Consider the following 25,673-nt stretch of genomic DNA (forward strand, 5'->3'; position numbering starts at 1 on the left):
GTTATAATCCCCACCGTGAGCAATACGCAAGTGAATGGACTGCCTAACCTGCCATATCTGTCCTTTTCAAGTTTTAATGTAGCTCATACCTGGCCTTGCAGGACAAAGTACATGTAAGTTAGTAATTCTGAATGATTTTCAGAGAATGAAATTTTCCATGCTATGAGAATTTTGGGATTGGTTATCAAAAGTGTCAGACATAAATGGTTGCTAGTCTTTTCACCCATACTGTTTTTTCACCTGACAGTGGCTGCCTCTTCGGTTATGCTTAAATGATATTTAGTGCCAGATCTGTGCACTATGTGATTGCCTAAAAGATAGGCCTGCTTGGGCACGTGATCACATTCCTGTTGAATTAGCAGAGCAAGCAATGCTAAGTTCATACTGGATTTATGATTTTGGCTGGCTGTGCGAGAATAGACAATAGCCTCTCGAGTGTAAAGCTTTGCAAGTGCAAAGATATTCCATCAAAATGTCTGGAACAAATTTGATCTGACAGAGTGATTTTTATACTAGATCAGTGCTTTGTGTCCTGTTACTGTGACATTATGTGGATTTTTTCTGCCACAGAACAAATATCAAACTTGATTTTTTCAATTAGGGAGCAAGGGCCGTATTCACTGCTTGAAAATGAGATTTGCAGAGGTCTGGAAGCTGATACAGAGATGTCTTAAGCAGCTCTTAACAAACAAAGCAGTTGAATGTCCAGTTCTGAAAGGAGTGACTGGATGTCTTGGAGCTTGATTACACCCCATTCCATGTACCAAACTTTCTTACCATGTGTTGAGTGTCGCAACTCACCCAGAAGGCTTTTATGGATGGGTAAGTGAGAGTCACTGACAACATTTTTTTCTCTCCTTTTGTGTAATTTTACTCCTCTTTGTTTATAAATATAATAATGTATGAAATACGGAAAGAGAAATCTGATGCACAGAACAATGAAGAGCAGTAGTCAATTTAAATAGTTTTAAATCTAATTTGAAATTGTCTGTAGGAGTGTTGCCATAACAGAATACTCCTTAGCAAACACAATTCAAATGCATGGAAGCAGCCTAATTATAGCACAAAAGTTGATGGCTTTGAAGAGTAGAATGTCTTTCTGTTCAGAGGTCTGGAACTGAAGACTTCTCTTGCCAGTGTTGACACTGCTGGAAGATTATCTTTCACCATTCATTCTCGCTATGCTTCCTTGCCTCACATGGATAGTGTTATGGATTGTGAGCCTAATTGCTAAGAGAGGTGCAGCTTCAGGAGGAGGTCATTGATTCAGCACAGCTGTTTTTACTGTCGTGAGCTGTGGTGCCGGCATAGATTTTGTGGGGTTTTTCTGTGATGCTTAAAAAAAATCTAAACACACACACAGAGTTAAAACATTTATAGAAGAGCTGGTGTACTAAACATCTGTTAAACTGAAGATGGGCCCAAAATAAAAATGTATTTGGGTTGTCTGCTTTCTATCCCTATGCTTCTAGTATAACAATTCAGTTTTCATTTTGTGCTTAAAGAATGTATTGTTCTTTTTGGTAAAATAACCTATAAAATTATTGAATAGATAAACTAGGTAATCCACATTTTGCAGTGCTGAAAAACTAGTTAGAGAGGGAATTTTCCAGGCAGCACAATCTGCAGCGAACTTGAAACAATATAGCATGGTGAAGCTACTAGAGATCAGTGTTTTTTAGAGTCTGTTTTGCACACAGACTGTTCAAACTGTTTTCTCATGCCCCTCCTGTGTATTAGATGAATTTGTTGTGTTTTTCTAATTGTTGAAAATTTTGCTAAGTTCTCCCAGGGTAAGTCAAGCACTGGGTTGCTGTGCCCACAGCTTTAGGTTAGGGTGGCATCATAAATATTCTCCCTTGTAAATCACAAATCAGACATTTTTCATGGTTATGGTACACTAATTATTCAGCATTTGTTCTTATGCCTCCATTCAAGTGGATGTTTCTTGACCAAGGGTTTTCTAACCCAGATCTCTCTAACCAGTCACTCCATCCATTTAACCATTTCATGTCCTTGAATTTTCTTCTGTCTTTGCAGATGTTCAGTAGACCTTCTAAATACATGGTGACAGTAGCTATATGACTTTGTGGGCTTCAACTCAAACCACACCAGTTTTTTTTTCTAATCTGACCCTCTCAGATTTAAAAAAAACCAAAAAACACTCAACAAATAAAAATACATGTTGGAAGAAATTGTGTCATCTTTTTTTTGTTTATTTCTGGAACAAATATTGAACCCTAATTATTCTCCTAATGTCCATGTCTTTTATTTTCCAAAGGAAATACCACATAGATTTCCCCCTGAGTGCCACACAGAACTATGATTGAAACTTCAACATTTGTTTTATTCCCTAATTATAAAAGCAAATGACTACATTCCCCTTGTCCACTAAACCAGTAATTTTATCAAAGACAACCAAGTTGCTCAGGCACGATTTACCCTTGCTAAGTCCATGCTGACTGTTCCCAGTCGCCTTCTCCTCCTTCAGATCCTCAGAAACACCTTCCAAGGGAACTCACTCCATTATTTTCCTAAGGACTAAAGACAATCTGACCTTTTGTTCTTATGGCAGCATTTGAAAATCATTGCAACATTTGCCTTCCTTCAGTTTTTGGGAATATCCCTTTATCTCCACGACCATTCTAAGAGGATAGAAAGTGGCCTTGCAAAGGTGGTAGCTGGTTCTCTTGATAGCACAGTGAGTTCCATGGGCTTTTATGGGTCAAGTCCCCTCAAGTAATCCTGCTTTATTCTCACCTGCTCATGACAGTTCTCATCCTTGAACTCATTCACTAAGCATGGAGGAAAGGGAGACCTAGTTAGTGAGGAATGAAGCTAAGAAAGCACTGGGTACCTCAGCCTTTTCTGCACCTGCTGTCACTGGATTACTGGTCCCATCGCAGGCTACCCATATTTTTATTATTCACCATTTTGCTGCTAATGGGGTGGCTGAAGTTGTTCATGTTGTCCTTGATGTCCTTTACACACATCAACTATAAAAGGTGAGCTTTTGTTTTCCTAACATCATTCTTATGTTGCCAGGCAACATTTCTAAATATTTCCTTTGTGTTCTGTCCCTCCCTCAAACACCTCATGTGGCCTTTTTGCTTTGTAGTCTCAGTCTCCAGGGTTAGCCACTGTCATGATACATCTGCTTGTTTTCTTGAGAGCAGGGATGGACTATTCTTGTGCATGGAGGTTGCTGTCCTTAGAGGCCTGCAGCTTCCTTGAGCTCCTTGTATTTTGGATCTACTCCCATGGGATTCCCACTACCACTTTCCTAAACAGAAGTCTGCTCACCTGAAGTCCATGGTCTGCACTGCTGCTCTCCTTCCTCATCCCCTTTAGGATCTTGAGTTCCACTACCTCATCATCACTACATCTGAGTCTGGCACTGATAGCACATCCCCACCCAGTCCCTTTTTACCAGTGAGCAGGTGATTCAGCTGCACATCTCCCCCATTAGCCCACGCGGGACTTGTGTCTGAAAGTTTCCCCTGACAGCCTCCAGGAGCCTTGTTCACTGCTAGGACTTGTTGTGTTGCACTTCCAGCAGATGCCATAAATGCTAAAATCCTACATAAGAAGCAGGTTCTGTGGTCCAGAAGCTTCCTTGAATTGCTTAAAGAATACTTCTTCACCTCCCTCACCCTGCGCTTTGCAATGTGCTCTCAACATTATGTCATCCATGTTAAGTGTCCTGGTGACTGCGCAGGAAGCTCTGGTACCTCCTCTATGCTTCCCAGGCTGCAGCTGTGCACACACACCTAAGGCAGCTGTGTCTCTTTGCCACATTTTGCCATTCCTAAGGTCTCTTCTGTTTCTGTAACCCTACACCTTTTGCTTTAATGACTCTTTACAACATAATTCCCTTTGTCCCTTGATATAGTAGCAGAGCACTGCATCTTTCCTCCCCATATCTTGCCCACCCTCTCTTTCCTTGTTTCTTGCCCTACATCAACCCAAGTACCTGGCCTTATGGCTGCAGTTTGAAATGCTGCTCACTTGTGTGCCATGGTGCTACAGAGCCAGTGAGTGTCAGCCACAGCCATGGCCTACCAAATTCTGTGCACTTCCACCAAAATAAATGGAGTTGTGATGAGGAAGGGGTGTCTTTTCTCACACCTGAAAAAGGCGGAAGGCTTGGTACTTCATGGAGTAAAAGCTTATCTGGGATTACTTGGGAGGTGCAGGATTAGATGGGCCACACCATAAAGACCTCCAAAGTCCAAGTATTTGGTTTATTCTGCCCAGAGCTTCTGGTTAGGGTGAGCTGAAGTGGTATTGGTGACGCTTCTGCTGCATGGAACTGTATTACAAATGCTCTGTAAACAGCAACACTAAGAAAGATCTCTCTGTTATTAACTGTAAAATTTAAAAAGTGGTATAGCAGCAAGTGCAAAAGTTTCTACATTTTACTGTAAGGGAGAGAGAATTATAATAATTTTAATCCTGTTCACCACTGTGGAGGTGAAAATTAGATATGGCTTCAGCAAATTTGTTGTGTAAAACCACTCACACATTGCTAATATGCAAACTGCTTGATTGTGAGAAGAGTTATACACAGACAAGCTTTTTTGACATTAGTAGATAGGAGTCCATGTCTAGAAAAGACACTGATTATGAGGTGTCTTTGCTAAGGCCAATAGGTGCATTCAGATCAAGAAATATCAGAGAGCCCAGGTCTTGAATTCTTGTGTTCCATCTTTTTTGATATTGTGAATCTTTTCTTTTTATGTTTCAGTATTCAGCCCAGCCTGTTAATAGGCTTGTCTCAACGTTTTGGATAACTTTGGCAAATACAACTTCCTTCCTAGACTGACCCGACCTGGATTCCCACCATGCACAACAGCACTGCCGAAATTCCACATGTGGCTGTGACGCGTAACGAGACTTGGCCCAGCCAGTCACCGAGCTCCGAGTTCTCCCTGGGTGTGTTGGTGCTGCTGGCTTTCCTCATGGTGTTGCTGTGTCTGGTGACCATCCTTGGAAACATGCTGGTGATCCTTGCTTTCATTATGGACAGAAACCTCAGGCATCGGAGTAACTATTTCTTTCTGAATCTTGCTGTTTCTGACTTTGCAGTGGGTAAGTGAGAGCTGTGGAGCCATGTGCTAATTGTGCTGTGGGACTCTTAGGAGAAGCATTGGTGTTTATTTTCTGTGTGTTTTCTTCAGAGAGAACTATTTCCCAGCTGTGTCTGGGGGAAGAATGGGGAATGGTGGAAGCTGCATGAAGTGTTTTAATAGCCCAATTTGTCTCAAAATATGTTATAATGAGAAATGCCTTCTTTTTCATATAAATACTTCTAATGTTGCTCCAAAAAAAGAGTGACTATTGTATGTGAATACTTCTTGAAGAGGTGCTTGCTGCAGTTTATGATTTACCCTTGCCTCTCCAAATATAAGGTGTTTATCACACACTTCAGAACAGCTTATATTTGACAGCTATGTGTGATACATCCAGGTAAATGAATTACCTCTCTACATAGTACTAATGGTTTATGAAGGTATTGTACTACAGCAAGACACTTTATCACCAGGACTTTTTACTGGCCTCAGCTTAACTCAGGCTATTGATCTCATGGGTTGTTTGATACCAGTTTGACACTCTGCTGGCATCTCTCATCTATATTCCTAATTGATCCCCTCTTCCCATAGCATCACTGCAGAACTCCAGGAGAGTTTGTTGCTGGAGCTGCCATGGATCCAGTCCTGGCTGGTGATGCCAAGTGAGGTGATGGTGAAGTGAGGTGATGCCTTTTGCAGCACTCCTCCATGGCTGAAGCCAGGGAAACAGCCAGTGCTGCAGAGAAAGCCTGACAAAACCATAGTCCTGTGACAGATGTGTCAGCAAATGTCTTGACTTGAGGCTGGCAAGGAGGTACTTCTGCACACAATGGCTTTCTCTTCAGGATGGTCACAGAAACCAATATTCATTGAACCGTGAGAAAGGAAATCATGGCCACAGACCTACTGCACTTCTGACAATACCATCCTCCCAAATGCTGTTCCTTTGTCAGTGCTGTGTAGGGAAGTGTATTAGTTTAGCCTTTAAGGTTTTCCATCATTTATACCATTTATAACATGTGTTGCCTTATTCTGGGACTTGCCCCATGGGGCAGAAGACGATGCATATGATGAAGTCCTTGCTTTCCTGCTAAGGCAGACAATTTGCCGGAGCTGCTATTTCATTGCTCAGGTCTTCTGCAAAAGATTGTTTCTCCTCATATCTCATAGTTTAATCAAGAGAGTTAAATATCTACCTTCTTCATCCGTTCTTTGTGGCTGGTGCCTCATGCATTCTTAAATCAGCAAAGAGGAAATGATTGCCATCAGTATTATATTGGCCTATACAGACTGTAAATCTAAGATTTTGTCCCTGATACTGTTCAGGAAATGCTTTATTTTCTGAAATTGCTGTGGGGTTGTTTTTTTTTTTTTAATTTATTAAAAGTCTGGAATATTTATGGGGATGTGACTCATGTCTTTTGTGTCCACCAATTAGTAAAAGTAAGAAGAGCTTCAAATATCAGTGCTTAAAACCTGGGGTTTGCCTCTATATTTATATGTATAGCTAAAAGCAGTCATTACTTTTTGACATGGTGCCAAACATTGATCCCATTGAAGTTCATGAGAACATTAGCTGTTAACAGCAACCATGAAAAATGAGTATTTAGTACCAAAGTGATGCTGCTTGTATTTAAGGAATATGTTAGAATAAGCTATCAGTGTGGAAAGTGCTGTGAGCATTTCCCTGTTGATAAAAGTTTGGCAGCTCATTGCCCACAGTTTTATTGTCAGTGGACCACATCACCCTGGATATGTTTAGTAACTTCTAAGATCTTGATGGACTTGTCAAGAAAGAAATAATCTGGAGATTTTTTTAAATGGATCTTGATACAACATATAATTTTCTATTTGTATCTGGTAGATCAGCATTTTCAGGAATGTAGAATCAGCTATTGCACCACACTTTTGAAAGAATGTTAGTGTTAAAATGAAGAAGTTGCCCGCCTAAAAATAAAACACAAACATGATTTTCTTAATGAAGTACTTCGGTGGAAGGTCTTTTGGACAAAACACAAACTAAACAAACCAAAATAGTTCTGGAGTTATTCTCAGGTAGAGAAGAAGCATGAGATTAAAACACTCCTTAAAAATGAGAGTTTCATACTTCTGCTGTGTTTGCTCCATCTCTGGTAGAGCACCACACAGACTGCCCAATATATTGTCTTCAGTTTACAAATGCTAACCAATTTTACAGGAATAACTGCCATCGGCAAACATTATATTTGAGGGAAAATTCTAGTACAGATGAAAGAACAGAGGAAATAAAATTATGAGGTTAGATATCGGAATGTAACCACAGTGCATATATGCTGCAGCACTAATTTTATACCTTTAGAGAGTCTAAGTTAGTTAGACCTGGATTTTCTTCTTCAGTAAATCCTTCTTTGCTGAATTGCTTTCAGCTTATTCTCAACAATCAGCATACATAAATCACACTAAGATCTAAGACATAGAAAGTCACCATCAGATTTCACGAGAATTTAAGAACTTATGTATATAAATTACATATTCACCTTAACAGATTTGTTGATTTTTTTACCCAAATGCCAAAACAGTGTGTGTCTCTGCTTCCAGGAGTTAGCAATCCCTGTGAACCTTACGGTGTTTTTGTGGTTGCCGTCTGCAGGTGTGTTCTGCATGCCCCTCTACATCCCTTACAGCCTGACAGGAAAATGGTACTTGGGAAGAGGCATCTGCAAGCTCTGGCTGGTCATGGACTATCTCCTCTGCACAGCTTCAGTATTTAACATTGTTCTTATCAGCTATGACCGTTTCCTGTCGGTTACAAAAGCTGTAAGTAACCTGTTTAGAGCTTCTCTGATTTTTTTCCTTGGATGGTTATATTCACTAACCTTTGCCATGTTGATGAGTATAAGCCCAAATTTAATGAAGATAACACCACTCAAAAATATACTGGCATGTGATGATTATTAGACGTTTTGCAGCCAGATGGGGTGAATATTCTACATTGAGCGTGCTTCACCGCAGAGCCAGTCAACCAGGAGTTTTCTCACAATTTCTGCTGCAAGCTGTTACCATGTTACTGCCTGAGCAAAAGCAGTCTGGGGGATAAAAAGGGTAAGGCAGCAGACTGGTAAAAAAGGGGCAGGGAAAGAGGAAATTCAGAGTAAACTGGATTTGGGTTTGGACCTAAAATCAGGCATGAAAGTAAAATACAATGGAGCTAGGGCAGTAAAATAAAGGACACTGGGGAGGGTGTCTAGACCTGAGATGTGGTCAAAAATGATTCTGGATAAGACCAGGAGCAAGAGCAAACAGGCAGAAAGTGGAACTAAGGGCAGACTGCAATCGCTGCATGCAGAAATGCAGCAATAAACTCCTCTTTGTGTCTGGAGCAGAACCCAAACTTCCGACACATTCTGTCTCTGCTTTCTGCAGAGAATCCTGCACACCTGATGTGAGCTTTATGCCTTGGGCCATGCTAAGGGTGAAGGCCAGCATTTCTCACCAGCCACTGTTAGCTCAGGTGGCAGGGAATGTCACAGAGAACTAAAGGTTCCAGCTCTTTTCTGTGTATGAGAATGTCAACATAACTTCATGCAATAGAATTTCAGTCTTATTTGTGGTAATTAATTTAACTTCCTATAACTGCCTTCTTATTTTATTTTATTATTTTTTTATTTAAGTTAAAAAATCTTGGAAACCAAACACCAAATTTTTTGATGTGTAAGAAACCTTATGCTCGAAAGCCAAAGACTCAGCATTTACAAATTGCAAAATTCAGAGCACCTTATCAAATGCAATTAAGACCTACGGACATTTGTAAGATAGTTTTAGTGACATTAACACAAACTTTTGTTATCAATTGGATGGCTAAGCTTGCAGAATTACACATTCATCCTGTGAAAGGGATGAAGCAGGATGTGAGCCACACTGTATCTCTATGTTCTGCAACATATAGTGGAAAATATGTACTGGCCCTGGAGTGGATTGAGAAGGAAGAAAATGGGTGATTTTTTTTGTTCCATCAGCTAAGGGCTGTGGTGCAGGTGTGGTATTTATTCCTTCATCCTTATGAATTGTCTAGCAAGTAATTTTCTTATAGGTTAAATCTATGTGCCACCTTTTCTGTCGAGCACCATTATGCATACAGTTGTTTGATTGTAAAATGCTGTAAAAAGCAGTGCAGTTTCCTGTGAGTGGGAGTCATGCTCCCAACAGCTATAAAGTGCTAATTCCTCTGGCACTTCAGACCACAGGTAGCTCAAACAAGGCATACCGAATTACTAGGTACTGATGGATGGTCGTGTTTCATCACTTGGACCCTGACATTAACAGTGTCAGGACCCTAATATTACAGTGACATTAACTTGTAGAGAGAGAACCCTGTGCTCTGTCAGCATCAATGAAATGAACATGCTTGGGTGAGCTTCACCTGATCAGCACAGCCACACCTCTCTATTATCAAGCACTTCTTGAGTTTGTCTCCAGCTGCTTCTCTTAGTCCCAAAATGGGTCTCTACAAGTCTGAAATTTTAATGTTTTCTTTCCCTCACAGGTATCTTACAGAGCCCAGCAGGGAATAACGTCCAACCCTGCCAATGAGATGATGGCCATCTGGCTATTTGCCTTCCTCCTGTACTGCCCAGCCATCCTGTTTTGGGAGCACGTGGCCGGACACAGCGTGGTAGCGGTGGATCAGTGCTACGCCGAGTTCTTCAACAATTGGTACTTCCTCCTGTGTGCATCCACCCTGGAGTTCTTTGTGCCGCTGCTCTTGGTGACCTACTTCAACCTGCACATCTTCCACAACATCCAGCGGCGCCAGCGGCGTGGCAGCGTGCAGGACTGTGAGTCTCCCAGGAGCAGCAGCCTGTCCTGGAGGTTTTGTGGCTTGCCAAGGCCAGGGGCATCATCTCCTTCATCAGAAGCAGAGGACAGTGTTTCTTCTTCCATGAGACCAAAGAAAGAGTCTTCAGGAACTGACGGCTCATCTCCATCCAGAGACAATTCTGTCACCCCAGGAAAAGACTTTTCTGTTTCCTTCTGTGCAAAGACCCAATCAAAACTGCAACGGGACAAGAAAATAGCAAAGTCTCTTGCCATAATTGTCTGTGTGTTTGCCATTTGCTGGGCCCCATACTCTTTATTAATGATTATCCGTGGGGCCTGCCAAGGAACTTGTGTCCATAACTTCCTGTATGAAGCAACCTTTTGGCTTTTGTGGATCAATTCTTCTTTGAACCCATTTCTTTACCCTCTCTGTCATGTTAAATTTAGAATGGCTTTTCTGAAAATACTGTGTCACAAAAAGTTTGCAACATTGAGATCAGGTTCTTTTTAGAAGGAAAATGAAAAACAAAGTCCAAGAGGAGCTGGATGAGGGTTGTAAGCAGCCACTGTTTGAAATTAGATTTAGTCTTTTCCAGGGGATTAAACTAGTTGGAAAATCTAAATAAGCCTTCTATGAAATGTCCTCCTGCACACAAATGTTCATGACCAAGGTTTGTGTGCTTTTCCCACATATTTGAATTGGTCAGTTAAAGGCTATTGCCTTTGCCTGACTTTTCCTAGTTGTCTATCCACATTATCTTAATTCTGATTGCTGAGAATGTTGTCTTCAGTTGCAGTACCTCTTATATTTGTGTTCACAGGTGATATTAGTTAAAGATACAATAAAGTTGCATATTACCCATAGGGTCAATAGTATTCTAAAGCTCCTATCTTCTCTGCTCTCTTTTGAACAATTTGCATTCAGAACCTGATTTTTGCCTATATGAAACACCCAATGAAGTTATGATTTTTGTTGCCGGGCACATAGCAGGATTACTTCCTTTCACTAAAGGTTTTTGACCATCAGAAGCAAATAGGAGCTACTTTCAGAAACTTGGATGTATGTGTTCTCTGCAGAAGGGCATCACTCGCTATATTTGCTCAGACGCAGCAGTAGAGAATTCAGGTGTGTAAAGCATTTATGTGGATGTTCAATTATTCTGCAAGAAACCAGCCTTCTTTAGATGTAGTTTTGAGAGATCATAGAAAGAGAAGTATTTGTTCTTAACTCCTTGCGGGGGGGGGGGGGGAAATCCAATTCTGTTTCTGTTACAAGCCCTCAGCCAGAGGCTGTGATAAATGGGGTATTTCTTACACACTGTGTAAGGCTGTGCTTGTTTTTCTGCATGAGCCAGGAAAATGGCTGGCCTGGATGGCTGCCTGTAGTATGTGTGGTGAGAACTGAGAGAGCCTCGATTTGATCTTCTTTCAGTACACACTTTCCATACTGTTAAGGACTATTTGCTTGCATGGCTCTGGAATCACCAGGTATTAACTTCCTTACTAAATAAACAGGTGTAACTTTAAAATCTAAATAGTTTCTTTTCATCACATGGTCAGTAAGTATAAGGCTAGGAAAAAAATGGAAGAATGAAAATTTAAATAAAGAAATGTGAGAGGTATTTGGTGTCCATTTTATCTTCTGGGTTTTTTTTTTTGGTGTATATTCATATAGTATATTAGTATATTTTACTTAACAGCCATTGTATGTTTTGTTATACTATATGATAATTCATACTCTTATACAAATTCAACATGTATTCATCAATGTAAAAAGTATTGTCTCTCAAATATGAGATGAGAGCTCTAATATTCAATACAAACTACTTTGAAGAGCTGTTTTTTGCATTTTTATAAGATTTTGGCCAGTGAGTTGGGCTTGTAATTACTGCTAGAAGTCAGAATTTGTCTATCTCCAAAGCATGTCAGAACATAAAACACGAACCACTACACTCACCTGTTTTCTTTAAGTGTAGCATGTAGTAGTCTTTCACCTGCAAAGTTTTTGTCATTCTTTTAAAATACAACTTGTAAAGTTAGTAGCATGGAGCACGTGCAAACAGATCCTTCTGTGTCAGCTTTTAGAGCAAACCCTCCTTAAAGTTTATAAGACATACTTTTTGACTGTGTCAGCAATACAGAGTTAAAGATTTCATTCTGGTTAGCTTATCAAAAAGATATTTTTGAAATTTAGCTATTTCCATATGTAGATAAAAACACATAATCTTATATCTATGAAGTGTTATATTTTTTTCTGTTCTTCCTCTTCCTTGCTCACATCTTTTGCTTTATTCTCATACCAGCCTGGTCTCTGCCACAGCTCTTTGGTCCAGGCCACAAGAGCTGAGTGCTGGCATCAATAGAGATTTATTTATAAGCTGACTGAGGCCTTATGAATTCTGCAGCAGCGCCCTGTGCAAAGCCAAGGAAAGGCAAGTTGAGCTTAGTTGATACAAGACATGGAGGACAGGCTTAGGTGCTCTGAGGGGCAGTGAAACACCTGAATCTGCCTCCATCTGGGCTGAGTTGACATGTTAGTAGTTGTCAGAATAAACACTCTAACAGGACTGTGCTTCTAGGTGCAAACTTGGTTTTAGAGGCATGGGCAGACATTTCAGTAGCACCTCTGGCTTACTTTTGTCAGCTTTTGCAACTGTACTGGGAAATGAATTGTGAATCTAGTTGGTCTTATCTCCCTCACTTTTCCTGAGCTACTGTTACTAGGATAGAGTAGTCAGAAAGAAGCTGGTGGGAGAGCAAAATGGACTTTGTGTAGGTGAGGGGCTGTTTACTCTCTTTATTCTTTTGATGTAGATATTTCCAGCAGAGAAAGGCACAGAATCATAGCATTGATGCTATGGTTTGGATTGGAAGGGACCTTAAAGACCATCTGTACATGGGCAGGGACACCTTCCACTAGACCGGGTTGCTCAAAGCCCCATCCAACCTGGCCTTGAACACTTCCAGGGATAGGGATGGGGCATCCACAACTTCTCTGGACAACTCATGTCAGTGCCTCACCACCCTTGAATTTATTCCTAATATCTAATACAAACCTGCCCTCTTTCCGTTTAAAGCCATTGCCTCTTGTCCTACCTCCACATGCCCTTATACAAAGTCCCTCTCCAGCTCTCTTGTAGCGCCCTTTAGGTACTGGAAGGCTGTTTCAAGGTCTCTCTGGAGCAGAACAACCTTCTCCAGGCTGAACAACCCCAGCTCACTCAGCCTGTCTTCATAGGAAAGGTGTTCCAGTCCTCTGATCATCTTTTTATCCCTCCTCTGGAACTGCTTCAACAGGTCAATATCCTTCTTATGTTGGGGACCCCAGAGCTGGATACTGAACTCCAGGTGGGGTCTCACAAGATCTCTGTACATTGTACCCCTCACCTTTCATCCAGGCTGTGGAAACACTTGGAATTGCCAGGGGAAGGGTTTAAACAAAGAAGACTCTTATGGACAGTGAGTCCTTGTGGGAGTTGCACAAGTAAGCAGCATTACTGACCTAAGTGATGCTTTCATGCTGATGGCAGGAGATTCTTCCTATGCCTGCTCTGAGCCTATGGTCAGTGCAGGTCCTGCAAGCCATGGCTTGGGATCCATGCTGATGAAAGGCATCAGTAAGGCTGATGGTTAGAGGGAAAATCTGATGCCACTGTCAGATGCAGATTTCACTTCTCCCTTGGACTGATAAAACCATCAAACAAACCAAAATTCAGATGTGCACCTAAGACCAAAATCTAAAGTTGGATAAAATACACTGCCATGCTTTTTAGGAGGAATTTGTCTGGACCTTGGAGAGGTGGTGTTTTAGTTTTGTTAGTGAACAACACCTTAGTCCTTCATGAAAAATATCTTATTTGGGCTCTAACAAAAAGAACTCATGCAGAACCTGTTGCTGAGAAAGCTAAGTCAAGAACAGTTAAGTCTTACTCTGTTTGTGTGAGGGCCTTGTGGGCACCCAATAGGACTTAACTGCCTTGACCCGACTTCCTCTGGACCTCCACTCCTTGCATCAGCCTTGGGCCCAAGAGCATCATTAAACTGGGGTGGTCCTCTCCTGAGATACATGAGTGCTTGTAGGTCGCTCTGAGTACTGTCTTCTGCATTTTTGAGGCCTTAACTGGACTGCTGAGATTGGCCTTGGACCCAGCTTGTCGCCTTGTGTTTTGTCATGTTCTGCCCCGGCCATACCTGGGGAACTGAAGCCATCCACAGCAGCATACTGTGTGATATCACCCATCTCAGAGAAAGAAATCACACCAGTGGGTCAAATCCAATCTGACCAAGGACTCCTCAGGAGATTCTCAGTTCTGCCTGCAAAGGATCTCTTGCCTTCTTCCCTCCAAAAAATTCCAGATCCCACTCTTTACATTCTTTTTTTTTTAACCAGTGCTATCCTAATAGTTTATCATTATATCAATCTTCCCTTCACTTGTATCATTCAATGCTGCATTCTTTTCTCTTGCAGACTCACCACATTTCTGGTATTTGCTGTATTACCAGGTTCCCCATTTTGCAACAGCTGGTTCATGTTCCTCCATACTGTTGTCGTGTCGATAGATCTGGTCTGGCACATATTTCTCTGTGCCTTGCTCAACAGTTCCCCAGTCATATTGGCACAGCTTTTTCACAAAACATAAAAGACATTTTAAGCCAAGCAACACAAAAAATTAATCCAGAGCAGAGAAATCAATTTTTTTCCTTTGGTCTTGTTTTCAACTTGAATGCATTTTTTTTAAACACAATGTTTTAGCAGCAGTGATAATGAAGTGCATTAGAAACAGCTTTTCTAGTGTAAATAGGGTAAACTGGCATAAAGTGGAGTGTCTGGATTTTTGTGTGGCAAAAGTGGAACAGCATCATATAATGAGAGAAGATTCGGGTAAAATTCAATTTTTTACTGTGCAAAGGGGGAAGTGGAAAAAGCAGATTATTTTGTGTATCGCTGGTAATCACTAGGTATTGTTCTCTGAAGACTTTCCCCCTCTAGCCCTTTTTTTTAATGATCTGGCTACTATACATCAAGCTGGATCAAACTTTCTTGCCTTTAAATGTTGGCACAGTGCTCTGATCTTCACTTGTGTGTATACTTGTTCATTTACTTTCTCTCCTTTCCAAACAACTCTGCCCAAAATTTTAATCTTAAATATGCCCAGGTGGACTTAAATATGCCTGGAAGACTGGCACTGTAGGTACATCTGCTGGCTTTCCTTACAATAGCTTCTCACAGAAGCCTCATTTTGGCATTTTTTTCCTGTCGCTGTTCCAACCAGCATGTTCCTGCAGGTGTCACTGGTGCTACACGGTTTTTTTAAACCTTGCAAATCCGTGGGTTTTTCAAAAGGTGCCATTTATGTGCACAATCCTACATGATATGACACCAGCACCTTTCTGCTAAAACCGCCACCAGATCTGCTGTATTACATCTAATATTTACTCTGCTGCAGGAAAGATTAGGGGAAGGGCTTATTACCTTGGCAAAGAAAGGAAGACTTTAGTCACACAGATAATCATAAGTCAGCACAGAACTTCTTTCTAAGTTGCTCTGCATAGAAATCATCCTGTGCTCAGAATTTGAATCACAGCCTTATGTCACCCATGGAAAAGGAGGGAGAGGCGCAGTGAGCTGAGAGCAGGTCCTCAGCATTGGCTTGTCAGAAAAAAAAGTCCCCTCTCTTCTGACATATGAAGGCTTTTTCCTCGTTAAGCTATTTAAGCTATTCTGCTTGTGGGCTGCTGCTTAAGAAGTCCATCTCTCATACCCTTCATGCTGCCCTTTGTCAGCAGCTTACTTTTGGGTTATCTTCAACTACCAATGAAGCTGCAGCTTTGGACATGAGTACTTGGTTATGTTTCTCAGTCATTTCCTATGGATCAGAGCTTTAGCTTTGCTAAAGTCATTGGGGATTTACCAAGACAGCCAAGTTGTGCCAAACAAGAACACAGTAGGCCTTTGCTGGATCTGTACAGTGCACAACTTCAAGGGTATCAGCTCAGCAGAGTTTTTGAGGATGGAAAACTTCCCCAGTAAGACGGATCTTGGTTCTAATGCTTTCCCTGACACTCTAAAGATCTGAGCAACTTGAACTCTGTCTTGAACCTTTTGTACATGGGAAACTGTTTGTAACTGTTGAAGTTTGTGGAGTTGCCTGCTGGGACATTTACATGCAGCTGGTTCTGCTGCTTTTGACAAATGACTGTAAGCAGAGTCAATCCTCAAGTATAAACAAAGACAGTATGTCAGTGCAAATGCCTTCTTTACAGCACATAAGCCAAATTAGCTCCTGGAGTAAAGCCAAGGAAGTTAATGGGTATAGCCTCTGAAATTTAAGGGTTTATATTATTTGTATTCTATTTCTGTAATAATTTCTGGTGTATATACATCGATCAATTTTCAGGTTGTTTTACTAATGCCATCTCAAGTTAACTCACCACCTGACTTTCGTGGTATCATACTGATGCACTGTTTCTCTCTGTGCTCTGTTGCTGGGTTGTTCACACTATTTAATATCACAATATAATTTTTTTGTTATTATACATCAGATATAATGAGAGCAAATTGCACTGGCCTCTCACCCCCTTTTACAGCCTTGCACCTGGTGTTGTATCCCTCCTCTTTACCATGCTGGAAGTACTGGAATTATAGTGCTTTAAGAACCTATATGTAAATGCTTGTAAGTTTTTTTCATTATAAGGAATGGTAATGTTATTTTTAAAAGTATTTTTCCCATCTAGCACTCAGATTTATCTCTTCCTTGCTACTTGAATCTGGGCATATAAGAGACGGAAGAAAGAACAGCTTATGCCAAAATTGAAGCAAAGTGGTGATTTCATATCTTTCCGAGATTCTTCCCATGCCCAGAGCTTAGGCCCTGGCCTTTGTGCAAGTTGTTTCCTGTGAAGTCAGAGATTTGTCTGCACACATAGGAAATTTGAACCAAATGGGGGATGTGAGGAGAAGTAGCTGTCTGCTAAAACAGCAAGCAGACAAAATACACTTCTGGTTTTGGTAAAGACCTTGAGCCATATTTGAGTGTCTCATCTCACATAGTTCCTTAGATGTTATCAAGGATCTGAGTGAATCAGTTACCATAGAGAGATGTAGCAGATTCCTTTGGATGTATTTCTAATAAGAAAGGGAACCAGCAGAGGGACAGGTACAATTCAGTGCTATGCTATATCCATTTCTAGGCTGGAAAAGCTCTGAGAGTTTAAATAGAGTCTTTTTTTTTTTTTTTTTCCTTTTCCCCTCCAAATTTGCTAGATCCTTAAAAAAAAAGGATGCTAGTAACATGGGTGTAGTTTACTAGACTTCCTATTTAAAAACTGGACTTTTTTCCCCTCATTTTTGACATGTCAGCTTTGCAGAGAGGGAAAACTGTGAACTGAACTTTTGTGCTGCTGATAATGTTACAGATTTCTGTCCAGGTCGTGGAGAGGGTACTACCTCACTCACAGTGGAGCACCATGAAATCTCTCTGTAGTGATTAGTATTCCTAGAGTGTGTTTGTTTATTTCTTGGACTTGAAGCCTTTGCATCCTCTCCTTCCTTCCCCTCATCCTTCCAAAGCAAAAATAACCATTCTAAGAGCTCTTGTGGCTGCTTCCTGGCAGACCTTGCTGTTAAGATCTTTTCATCTTGGATTGTCTTTCTTTCTTGCTTCAGGCCATTAGCCTTTGCCTTGTCCCCTTTGACTGCCCTGCATAATTCCTACCTCTCCACAGCTCTTCCCAGTTCAGATTTATTAATTGAAAGGGAAGCTGCCTCTGTGGCACCTGAAGGGCTTCCGGCTGAGCCTGAGGTGGGGCAGCTGCCTGCAAAGAGAAGTGGCTGCCTGGTGGCTCTTGCTATCAGCTGTGCTTTGCTGACAGTCAGGGCACTTAGCCTCCAATTTAGCTTTTCTTAGAGGCAAAAAGCTCCACAGCTCCACAGCTGTGAGGTGAATTTGAAAGCCGTGCCCTGCCCCGGAGAGAGGAGGGCAGAGGTGTGAGGTGGGCAACAGAGAACCAAAGGAAGCACCTTTCCAGAGCTGGGTACCTTGAGCACAGGCACCCGGATGACCCAGCCTGCAGTGTCTTCAATTCTAAATTATCTTTGCATATAATCACAAACATCGAGGGCAGGTTTATCTAACTTATGATCTTCCTCAGGCTTGTGTGTTCCAAGCTGGGCAATGTCTTCTGATTCTTGTTTTTAGTCTCTAAATGTCAGGGTTTTGAAAAAAAAAAAAAAATTCACCCGAAAACTTTTGCTTAATTCCTGCTCCAATTTATAGCCAAAAAGTATTTACTTCTCTTTAATTCCTCAAATCAAGCCATGGATCTTGTCACAGGTGGTTTCCAGCCTATGATTTGCTTATTTACTGATCAAAGGTGAATGTGGTTGAGTTGCTCGCTGGAAGGCTGAAGCAGAGATGAGGGCCAGCATGGAAGACCTTTGTCTGAGCACACACTTTGGCTGGCTCCTTGGGCTGCCCCATCACCCCAACAGTTTTGGGGGTATATGAAGGTGCTGCAGCCCATTTTCTCTTCTAAGCCATTAATTCCCTCTCCACTGTAGTGTTCACAGCTCCAGTAACATGAGCTGCTAGTCCTTTAAAGCCCCTTTTCTTTCCTTTTTATTTATTACTCTCATCTTTAAGAGCTCTGGGTGTGTCCTCAGTGCTGGGGAAAGCAAAGTTCTCTTTCCATCTGTGCGGTTTCATTAGTGGAACAAAAAGAAAAAGCAAAACTACCCTTTATTTACAACAAAAGATGTGATAGAAGGAAGTGAAAAACTATTTAACACTGAGTAGGGAAAGTTAATTTTCTCTGGAAATGAGGGAAGAGAAAAGGAGGCTGAGGGGAGACCTTATTGCTCCCTGAAAGGAGGCAGTGGCAATGTGGGTGTTGGCCTCTTCTTCCAGGCAACAAAAGATGGAGTGAAGGGAATGTCCTCAATTTGCACCACGGGAGCTTCAGGTTGGATATCAGGAAAAAATTCTTCACTGAAAGAGAGATTAAGCATGGTAAGAGGCTCACCAGGGAAGTGGTGGAGTCACCATCCCTAGAAGTGTTCAAAAAAAGGCCAGATGTGGCACTTCAGGATATGCTTTAGTGGACATGACAGTTTTTGGTCAAAGGTTGGACTTAATGATCTTGGACGTCTGTTTCAACCTTACTGATTCTCTAAGATCTGAAAAATAAATCAAAATACTAGCTGCAAGCCTATTTATGTTTCACAATATGTGTGGTTATTGTGCAGCGTGCAACTAAAATTCCACTGAAGGACAACAAAATGATGGAGTGCAGTTATCCATACAAACTTCAAATATTGTGGGATGCCTTCCTCAGTCATACAGACAAAACTGGTATGGTATTGTTTGATTTTTCTTTATTATAATGCCCCCTACCTCATAAATGAGGAGTCCCCAAATTGAAGGGGTGTCTGCAATAAAGAGAATAAACCATCTCTGAAGCATGAACGTGCGCATGAATGCACACTGCTTTTTCAAAGTTGGCTGAGAGCCACATTTTGTCATGACTGGTCTAAAACCTCACAACTTTTTAATAATATAAAGCCTAGACTTTTATCTGCATAAGTTTAATAAATATTGATCAGATTAATGCTAGATACAGTGACACAGGGAGCTTAAGTTCTTCTATTTTAAGATCTTAGGTGAGCTAAGAGTTTAAGGTGATTTAAGGATTTTAGATCACTAGAAAATAATAAATGGTCTTTAAACCCTTAACACAGCTTAGCTGCAGATTTGCAGGCCATCCTTCAGACATTTAAAAAAATATTAAGCCTTCCTCATGCAGCAGAGTTTGTGTCAAATCCAGCAGGTTTCAAAGCTGACTCGGCTGCACATTATTATGTCCCTCTCAAAGTTTTCAACGCCACTGAAATTGCTGTTACCCAAAGTTTAATTTTTTCCATCTCAAACATTCACGAGTTTGGGGATGCTGTGAGCAGTTTTCTTATGGCTTGGTCTTGCAGTGCCATCCTTGCGGCACCTGGCATCGAATGGAGCCTTTCTGCTCCAAACTGTTTCCTGCTTCCATGGGAGGGGTCAGCTCGGAACAGAGGCTGACAAAGCCTGTAGCATCCCTTCACAGAACTGCAGAATAATTTTTGTTGGAGGTGACCTGTGAAGGTCATTTAGCTCAAGAGAGAACATTTAAAATGTGTAAATGAGTTAACAAGTTTTACTTTTTTTTTTAGTAGTTTCTTTCTGTGTGTCAGTTTTGATTCTCCAAGGAAGTGAAAGCAGAGGAAGTAGGGTGCTACAATCCACAATTGTTTTCCTGTGTGGAAGACTTCTAAAGCAAGACAGATTTCAAATGGAGGGGAGTGTTTCTGAGGTAGCAAAATGGGATCAGCCACAGTGTGCCACTCACCTCCTCATCACACCCTGTCCCATCAAAAAGAGACAAGGGCTTTTCAGTGGCCAAGGGGATGCTGTCAGCAGCCAGCAGCAGCTCCTTCCACTAGCAAAATTAATAGCAATGCTACTTTCTTAACATGAACTAATCTGAATAATTTGGTTTGAAAGTTAGTTCAGAGCATGTGTTTTATGTAAAACTGTAGCAATTTTCTGAAATCATTGAGTGGGAACTGAGGAAATCTTCATTGAGTCTTCAGAGCAACACTCTGGTCACTTTGTTGAGCTATCCTTTCTCACATACCTGCAGCTCAGCCTGAGTTGTAGCTACCTTTCTGTGTCTCAAATCTTGTTGGAAACCTTTGCTTGAGCTGCAGACTTTTGCATCTCGTTTTCCTCCCAGCCTGAATTTACTTCTGACCACTTTGTACGTACACGTTCTGTCCCAGTGCTTTTCATTTTAGCTAGGTCTCTTTGCAGACAGATCCCCAGTCAGCCACCCTTTGTCAGGCTGAACAGCCAGACACCTCACATCCATTTTCCTAACCTTCCCACTGACCTCTCTGTGCCTCTTCCAGCTGGAAGGTATCTCTCTGAAACATGGGTGACCAGGATTGTAGCAGTTTTCCATATGGTATCACCTGGGCCTCATACAAAGACATGAATGCATCCCTACTTTTGCTGGAAATACCTCCCCTGCTGCCCTCACAGTTCCCTTTTCAAAAAATGAAATTAAGTGAGTCTGGCAAGGTCTATCTTTAGTAAACCCATGTTGCATTTTATCCCATATTGCTTTTACCTCTGCATCATTAATTAGACTCCCCACAGAACACTATTTTAAAGCCTAGCAAGCTATTCAAGTGGTTCTAATAGACCTGTAAATATGGGTCAATTTTTTCACCTTCTTAATTGGAGGTCATACCCTTGTTCCCCAGTCCTAAGGCACTGTCCAAAACCTTATTACTTTACCAAAGAGACTTGCTAACAGACTTGAAAAATCTTGTGGCAAAGCTTTGCTAATTTAAAGCAGGATATTATCTCATCCTTCCTATTCTCGCATGCTGGTCACCTTTGTCTTAGGGAAGCGGAACATTTTCTTTACATTTAGTGTTTAGTTTGGCTGCCTTACCTGCACTTTTGTTCTTTCAAATTAATGACTTTACTTATGAAACTTCTTTTCCTGTGTTTCCCACTTAATTTAAGCTGAGACAGTTTGTAATGATGACTTAAAAGATATTTTCTTTATCACCTGCCTTTTATAGTGACTCAGACATGAACCAAATCAGGTCCAGACTGTGAACTTCTGAATGAGGGTTGTTGAGGATGAGCTTACTTGTTGATCATCTCAGTTAATGATATTGTCAGACCGAATTACCATTAAAAACATTTGTTTGCTAACCCACATCTAGGCTGTCACAGTTTGCCATAATGACATTTCTGACAGTGCTTAGCTCTGAGATCGTAGGGTATAACCAAATCTGGTGGTGAAATTTAGTGTCTGATCATTGGAAAAAGCTTCTGCCTCTCAAAAATAAAAATGTTGTTTCTTTTTTTTTTTTTTTTTTTTTTTGTCCTCAAGCTCTTCTTGTATGTTGGTGCCATCAATTTTTCTTATTATGACTTTCTTTCTTCTCATATTACTGCTTCATAGAGTCCAGGGTATTTTTCAGATTTCATTCAGTGAAATTCAGAGGTCTCAAGAACAAAAAGAAAAAAAAACAAACTGTATTCATCTCAGTAATAATATTACACTCTTTAAAATATGCCCCTGCTGTGGATTTTGGAAAAATCAGTGATGCTCAATGTATTGTATAAACTTAGTTAGAAGCGTTCTCAGTTGTCAAAGTGAGTTTCTTTTATTTATGGCTTTGATCAGCTATTTTTCAGCTTGGGGACATAGGGAAAATTTGGGAAGAGTGTGAGCCCATAATGAATGGCCAGGAGAACACATTTTCTAAAACAAAAAAGCCTCTAACCAGACTATTCTACAAGCAAATGTGCCCAGTGGAGATAGTCCAGACAACTGCACCTGGACACCACCTGGATATAATTAAGGTCCCAGAATGGAAGATGTGTTAAAATAGATGCCAGGAAATTTAACACTCTCCCTTCTTTATTCATCTGCAGCAAAAGGATGGCATGCATAGTACAGTACAATGGACCATAGGACTCTGGATATCTCCAAGGAAGACTTTATTTTCTTCTTTTAGATTCTGCCAGTGTCTGTATGCATTGGAATTTTGCTGCTTCTTGACCCTACAAGGTGCAACCACACACCAAGGGTATTTCTATGCCTTACATTGGCTATGCAAGAAGGAATTGCTTTGGTTCTCTCCCATGCTCATATCCACAGGCCACATTCAGCCCCTGTGGTTTTCCTATTATTCTCAAAAGTGTTAATTCTTCTTAAAATAGCACTCACTGTGTCATTTCTTTCACCCATTACTGACCACGCTATTTTTTTCCAGTGTGTTGTTCAGCACTGAACTTCAGAAACATGGCTTTCATGTGCTGCTTTATTACCCCTAGGTGAAGAAAATGCAAGAAAGTTTGCAGATATTTAAATCTGGTCTATTCAGAAACCAACTTAGTTGAAATGAAATGTAATGCTTTGCCTGAAAAAAAGTGAAGGAGAAAAATAAGGTTCAGCTATGCAGAATACAACAATCAGTTGGTAAAAATTTAACATAGTGCCTTCATTAATGTTAAAAATCTCTGTTGAAACAGTATTAGCACAGCAGGGTTGTGAAGAGCCAGAGATAAATAATGACTCAGAGCAAATAGGCCCCAGCAGGAGAAAAGAGGTGTTTCACCTTATTGTGATCAGAAGCTGTCCTTATATATGTTCAAAATTACCCTTAATCCTATTATTATTATCATTACAAGTGACCTTGCTAAGTTTCTATTGTAGGAATAAATGGTAAAAAAAAAAGAAGTCTGAGTGAAGACTCTACATATTATCATGTTATATTAATTTTGTAGAGGAACTTGGGACAGGAGTCTGTTGCAATAGACAATGCACAGGGTGACTTGGTGCCTGATTGACTTTCTTGTACTGGAAGCCCCAAGAGAGGGACAAATGGAGGGGCATGCAATCAGATATTATCATGATTTGCATAACTGGAGGCTGACAGACAAGCTGGACTGAGATTTAGCTGTGCTAGGTGCTTTATAACCACAGAATGATCTGGTCCTTGCCTGGAGTTACCAGCCTTGATAGGCAACAGAATGAAATAAAAGTAGTACATTAAAAGCATCTCAGCCATCTGTGACTCCTTATCAGCCTTCAGAGATTCTGGAAGAAACGAGTCTTGAAGAAGGATCTAGGATGGTGGATCCCACCTACCTTATCTGTCTGTTGTTGGGCTCAGTATCGTTCCTCATGAACAGAATTTTCAGTGATAAATCATGATAAATTATGTGGTGATTTATAGATAAGGGCAATAGCAACACTACAATCCCTGCAGGGCCTTCCAGTACTTTGCCCACCTTTGGGGCTTGGATCTCCACAATGCCATGATTTTGGTGATTCATCCTTGCTGGAGGAGCTGGGAACAGCTTGGGGACATGGTGAGTGACCAGTGTTGTGGTGGGGAGATTGTGCTTCAGGAGGAGGGATCAGCGGAGAAGAAGTTGTGAAAAGGAAAAAGGAGGGAGTAGTAGGTTCATCTGCTTCTTGTAGCTTGAGTGGGGAGTAAAGCAGACAGAGAAGCAGAACCCTTAAGGAAATGAGAGCAGGCAGAAGGGGTCTGCAGTCTGGGGAGCCTGGACCTGGTACAGCAAAGAACTTCAGGGCAGAAGGTGAATTTGAAATGGGGATCAGTGTAAGTGAAAAGGCAGACAGCTAGAAAGATGTCATGAAATCTGTTTTGAATACACACAAGAAATAACATGTATCTTGGATTTTATCTCAGAGAAAAACTACTGTAACGTATGTAAATGATGATTAATTCACACATATAGAGTGCTTGTGTTTTAAAATTTTTTTTGGAGTTGAAGTGACTTCAGATATAGACAATGACTATAGGACAGGAGAGAGGGCAGTGGTGTTTCCCCTCACAGGTGATAAATGTTGAACATCTTCATACATAAGATGCCTGTGTAAAAAAGGGAACCTGTCTTCTTTATTTGTGTGGAAGTATGGCTCTATTCCCAGCCAAATGTGCATGGTACAGGTGAAGTTAGAATAAAAGAATATCAAGAACACAGGCAAAAATAAGTCTTGAAATGTATATATTTGGGCAGAGTATGAATGTTTAAAGGATATTAATATACCCTCTGAGAGATGAGGAAAGGTTCTGCCATCTCCTATTATCTGGCTTAGTAGGCTGAATAAGTGAATAATTCAGAGAGCAAAGTTTCTCCAATGAATGAGTCACCTAGACTCCAAACTATTAGCATGCAGCCAAGGCACATTGAAAAAGCAGAGTTCATCCACATTGGTTTTAGTAACTGCTCCACTCAGTGGAGAAATAAATCAGTTTTTCCTCAGTTAACACAAGATCTGAATAACCATCAATTCCCCCCACAGTATCTGCAGCACAAATGGTATCACAGATGCTTGATTGTAGGTATAAATTAGCATATTATGTCCATAGGGGGAGGCTGGATGATGATGGCTTAGTAGCTGAAGCCTGCTGGCCTCTGGGAAAGTGCAAATGTAATGTCAGATGACTCAGTTTGCCAGGTGAGCAAGAGAAGCTGTGCCTCCACAAAACAAAAAAGGTGAAAAATGAAGACAAATCGTAGAGTAGTGCCTGTGATCACAGATACAGTGCTACCTGACATCCCCACTGACTGACATTTAGAGGCAAGGAAAAGCACCTTTGGAACTTACACCAATACAAAGGAAGGATTGAGAAGTACCTGGATAAAATATCACTGCACGGGTCTTTTCTCTTACCTACTGGCCCTTCCTGGAGGAAGGGAAATGACAACTACTTGGAAACCTAATGAGTTAGAAGGAGCTGTAGGAACTGTCTGTGCAAATTCAGACCTCCATCTGAAGGCAGTATCCATGACTGAAAATCCTGACACAGGTTAAAAGCAAAAGAGGGGACCAAACTCACCATACCAGTCTGACTTCTTTCCTGTAAGTTTATTCCTCTTGTTTTTCCTCACAGCAGGCTTTTGGTTTTTTGTGGTTTTTTTGTTTTCTTTTTGCTATTCTCATCCTTTTTGTTCTTGCCACCCACATTTTTTCTCTTTAACAAAGAAGAATTTGATTCCTATAAATCTTCCAATGCTCAACACCTCTCTCCTGGTAGCCTGTTGTTCATGAGGTAGCATCTGCAGAGTGCCAGGTGGGATCCTTTGTCAGCAATTGACAGGAGATGCTGCTGGTAGCTATTACACACACAAAAAGGAAGGCGATGCCGAAATGGGGTTGTTAGAGAACCATGCGGCTCTTTCCTCATGTTGGGAAGACAAGTACACAGAT

The 25,673-nt window shown here is 41.0% G+C and overlaps 1 protein-coding gene across 2 annotated transcripts; it reads left to right on the plus strand.

Moving 5' to 3' along the window:
• Positions 1 to 106: 106 nt before the first annotated feature.
• LOC119697653 (histamine H3 receptor-like) lies at positions 107 to 11,087 on the plus strand. Of its 2 annotated transcripts, XM_038128667.1 has the most exons (4): positions 107 to 822; positions 4,748 to 5,091; positions 7,702 to 7,868; positions 9,595 to 11,087. In XM_038128667.1, the coding sequence occupies exons 2-4, from the start codon at positions 4,845 to 4,847 to the stop codon at positions 10,378 to 10,380; spliced, it is 1,200 nt and encodes a 399-aa protein (XP_037984595.1). In that variant the 5' UTR covers positions 107 to 822; positions 4,748 to 4,844; the 3' UTR covers positions 10,381 to 11,087. The 2 variants fall into 2 exon arrangements, with proteins under 2 accessions (XP_037984595.1, XP_037984596.1); XM_038128668.1 differs by lacking the exon at positions 4,748 to 5,091.
• The last annotated feature ends 14,586 nt before the right edge of the window (positions 11,088 to 25,673 follow it).

This window comes from Motacilla alba, chromosome 2 (genome assembly GCF_015832195.1).
Source record: "Motacilla alba alba isolate MOTALB_02 chromosome 2, Motacilla_alba_V1.0_pri, whole genome shotgun sequence".
NCBI lineage: Eukaryota > Metazoa > Chordata > Aves > Passeriformes > Motacillidae > Motacilla > Motacilla alba.

Excerpts from the sequence above, each read along its gene's own strand:
- LOC119697653 (XM_038128667.1), top strand. The coding sequence starts at position 4,845 with ATGCACAACAGCACTGCCGAAATTCCACATGTGGCTGTGACGCGTAAC. Across the intron at positions 5,092-7,701 it reads TGTTTCTGACTTTGCAGTGG|GTGTGTTCTGCATGCCCCTC; the intron begins GTAAGTGAGAGC and ends TGCCGTCTGCAG. Across the intron at positions 7,869-9,594 it reads TCCTGTCGGTTACAAAAGCT|GTATCTTACAGAGCCCAGCA; the intron begins GTAAGTAACCTG and ends TTTCCCTCACAG.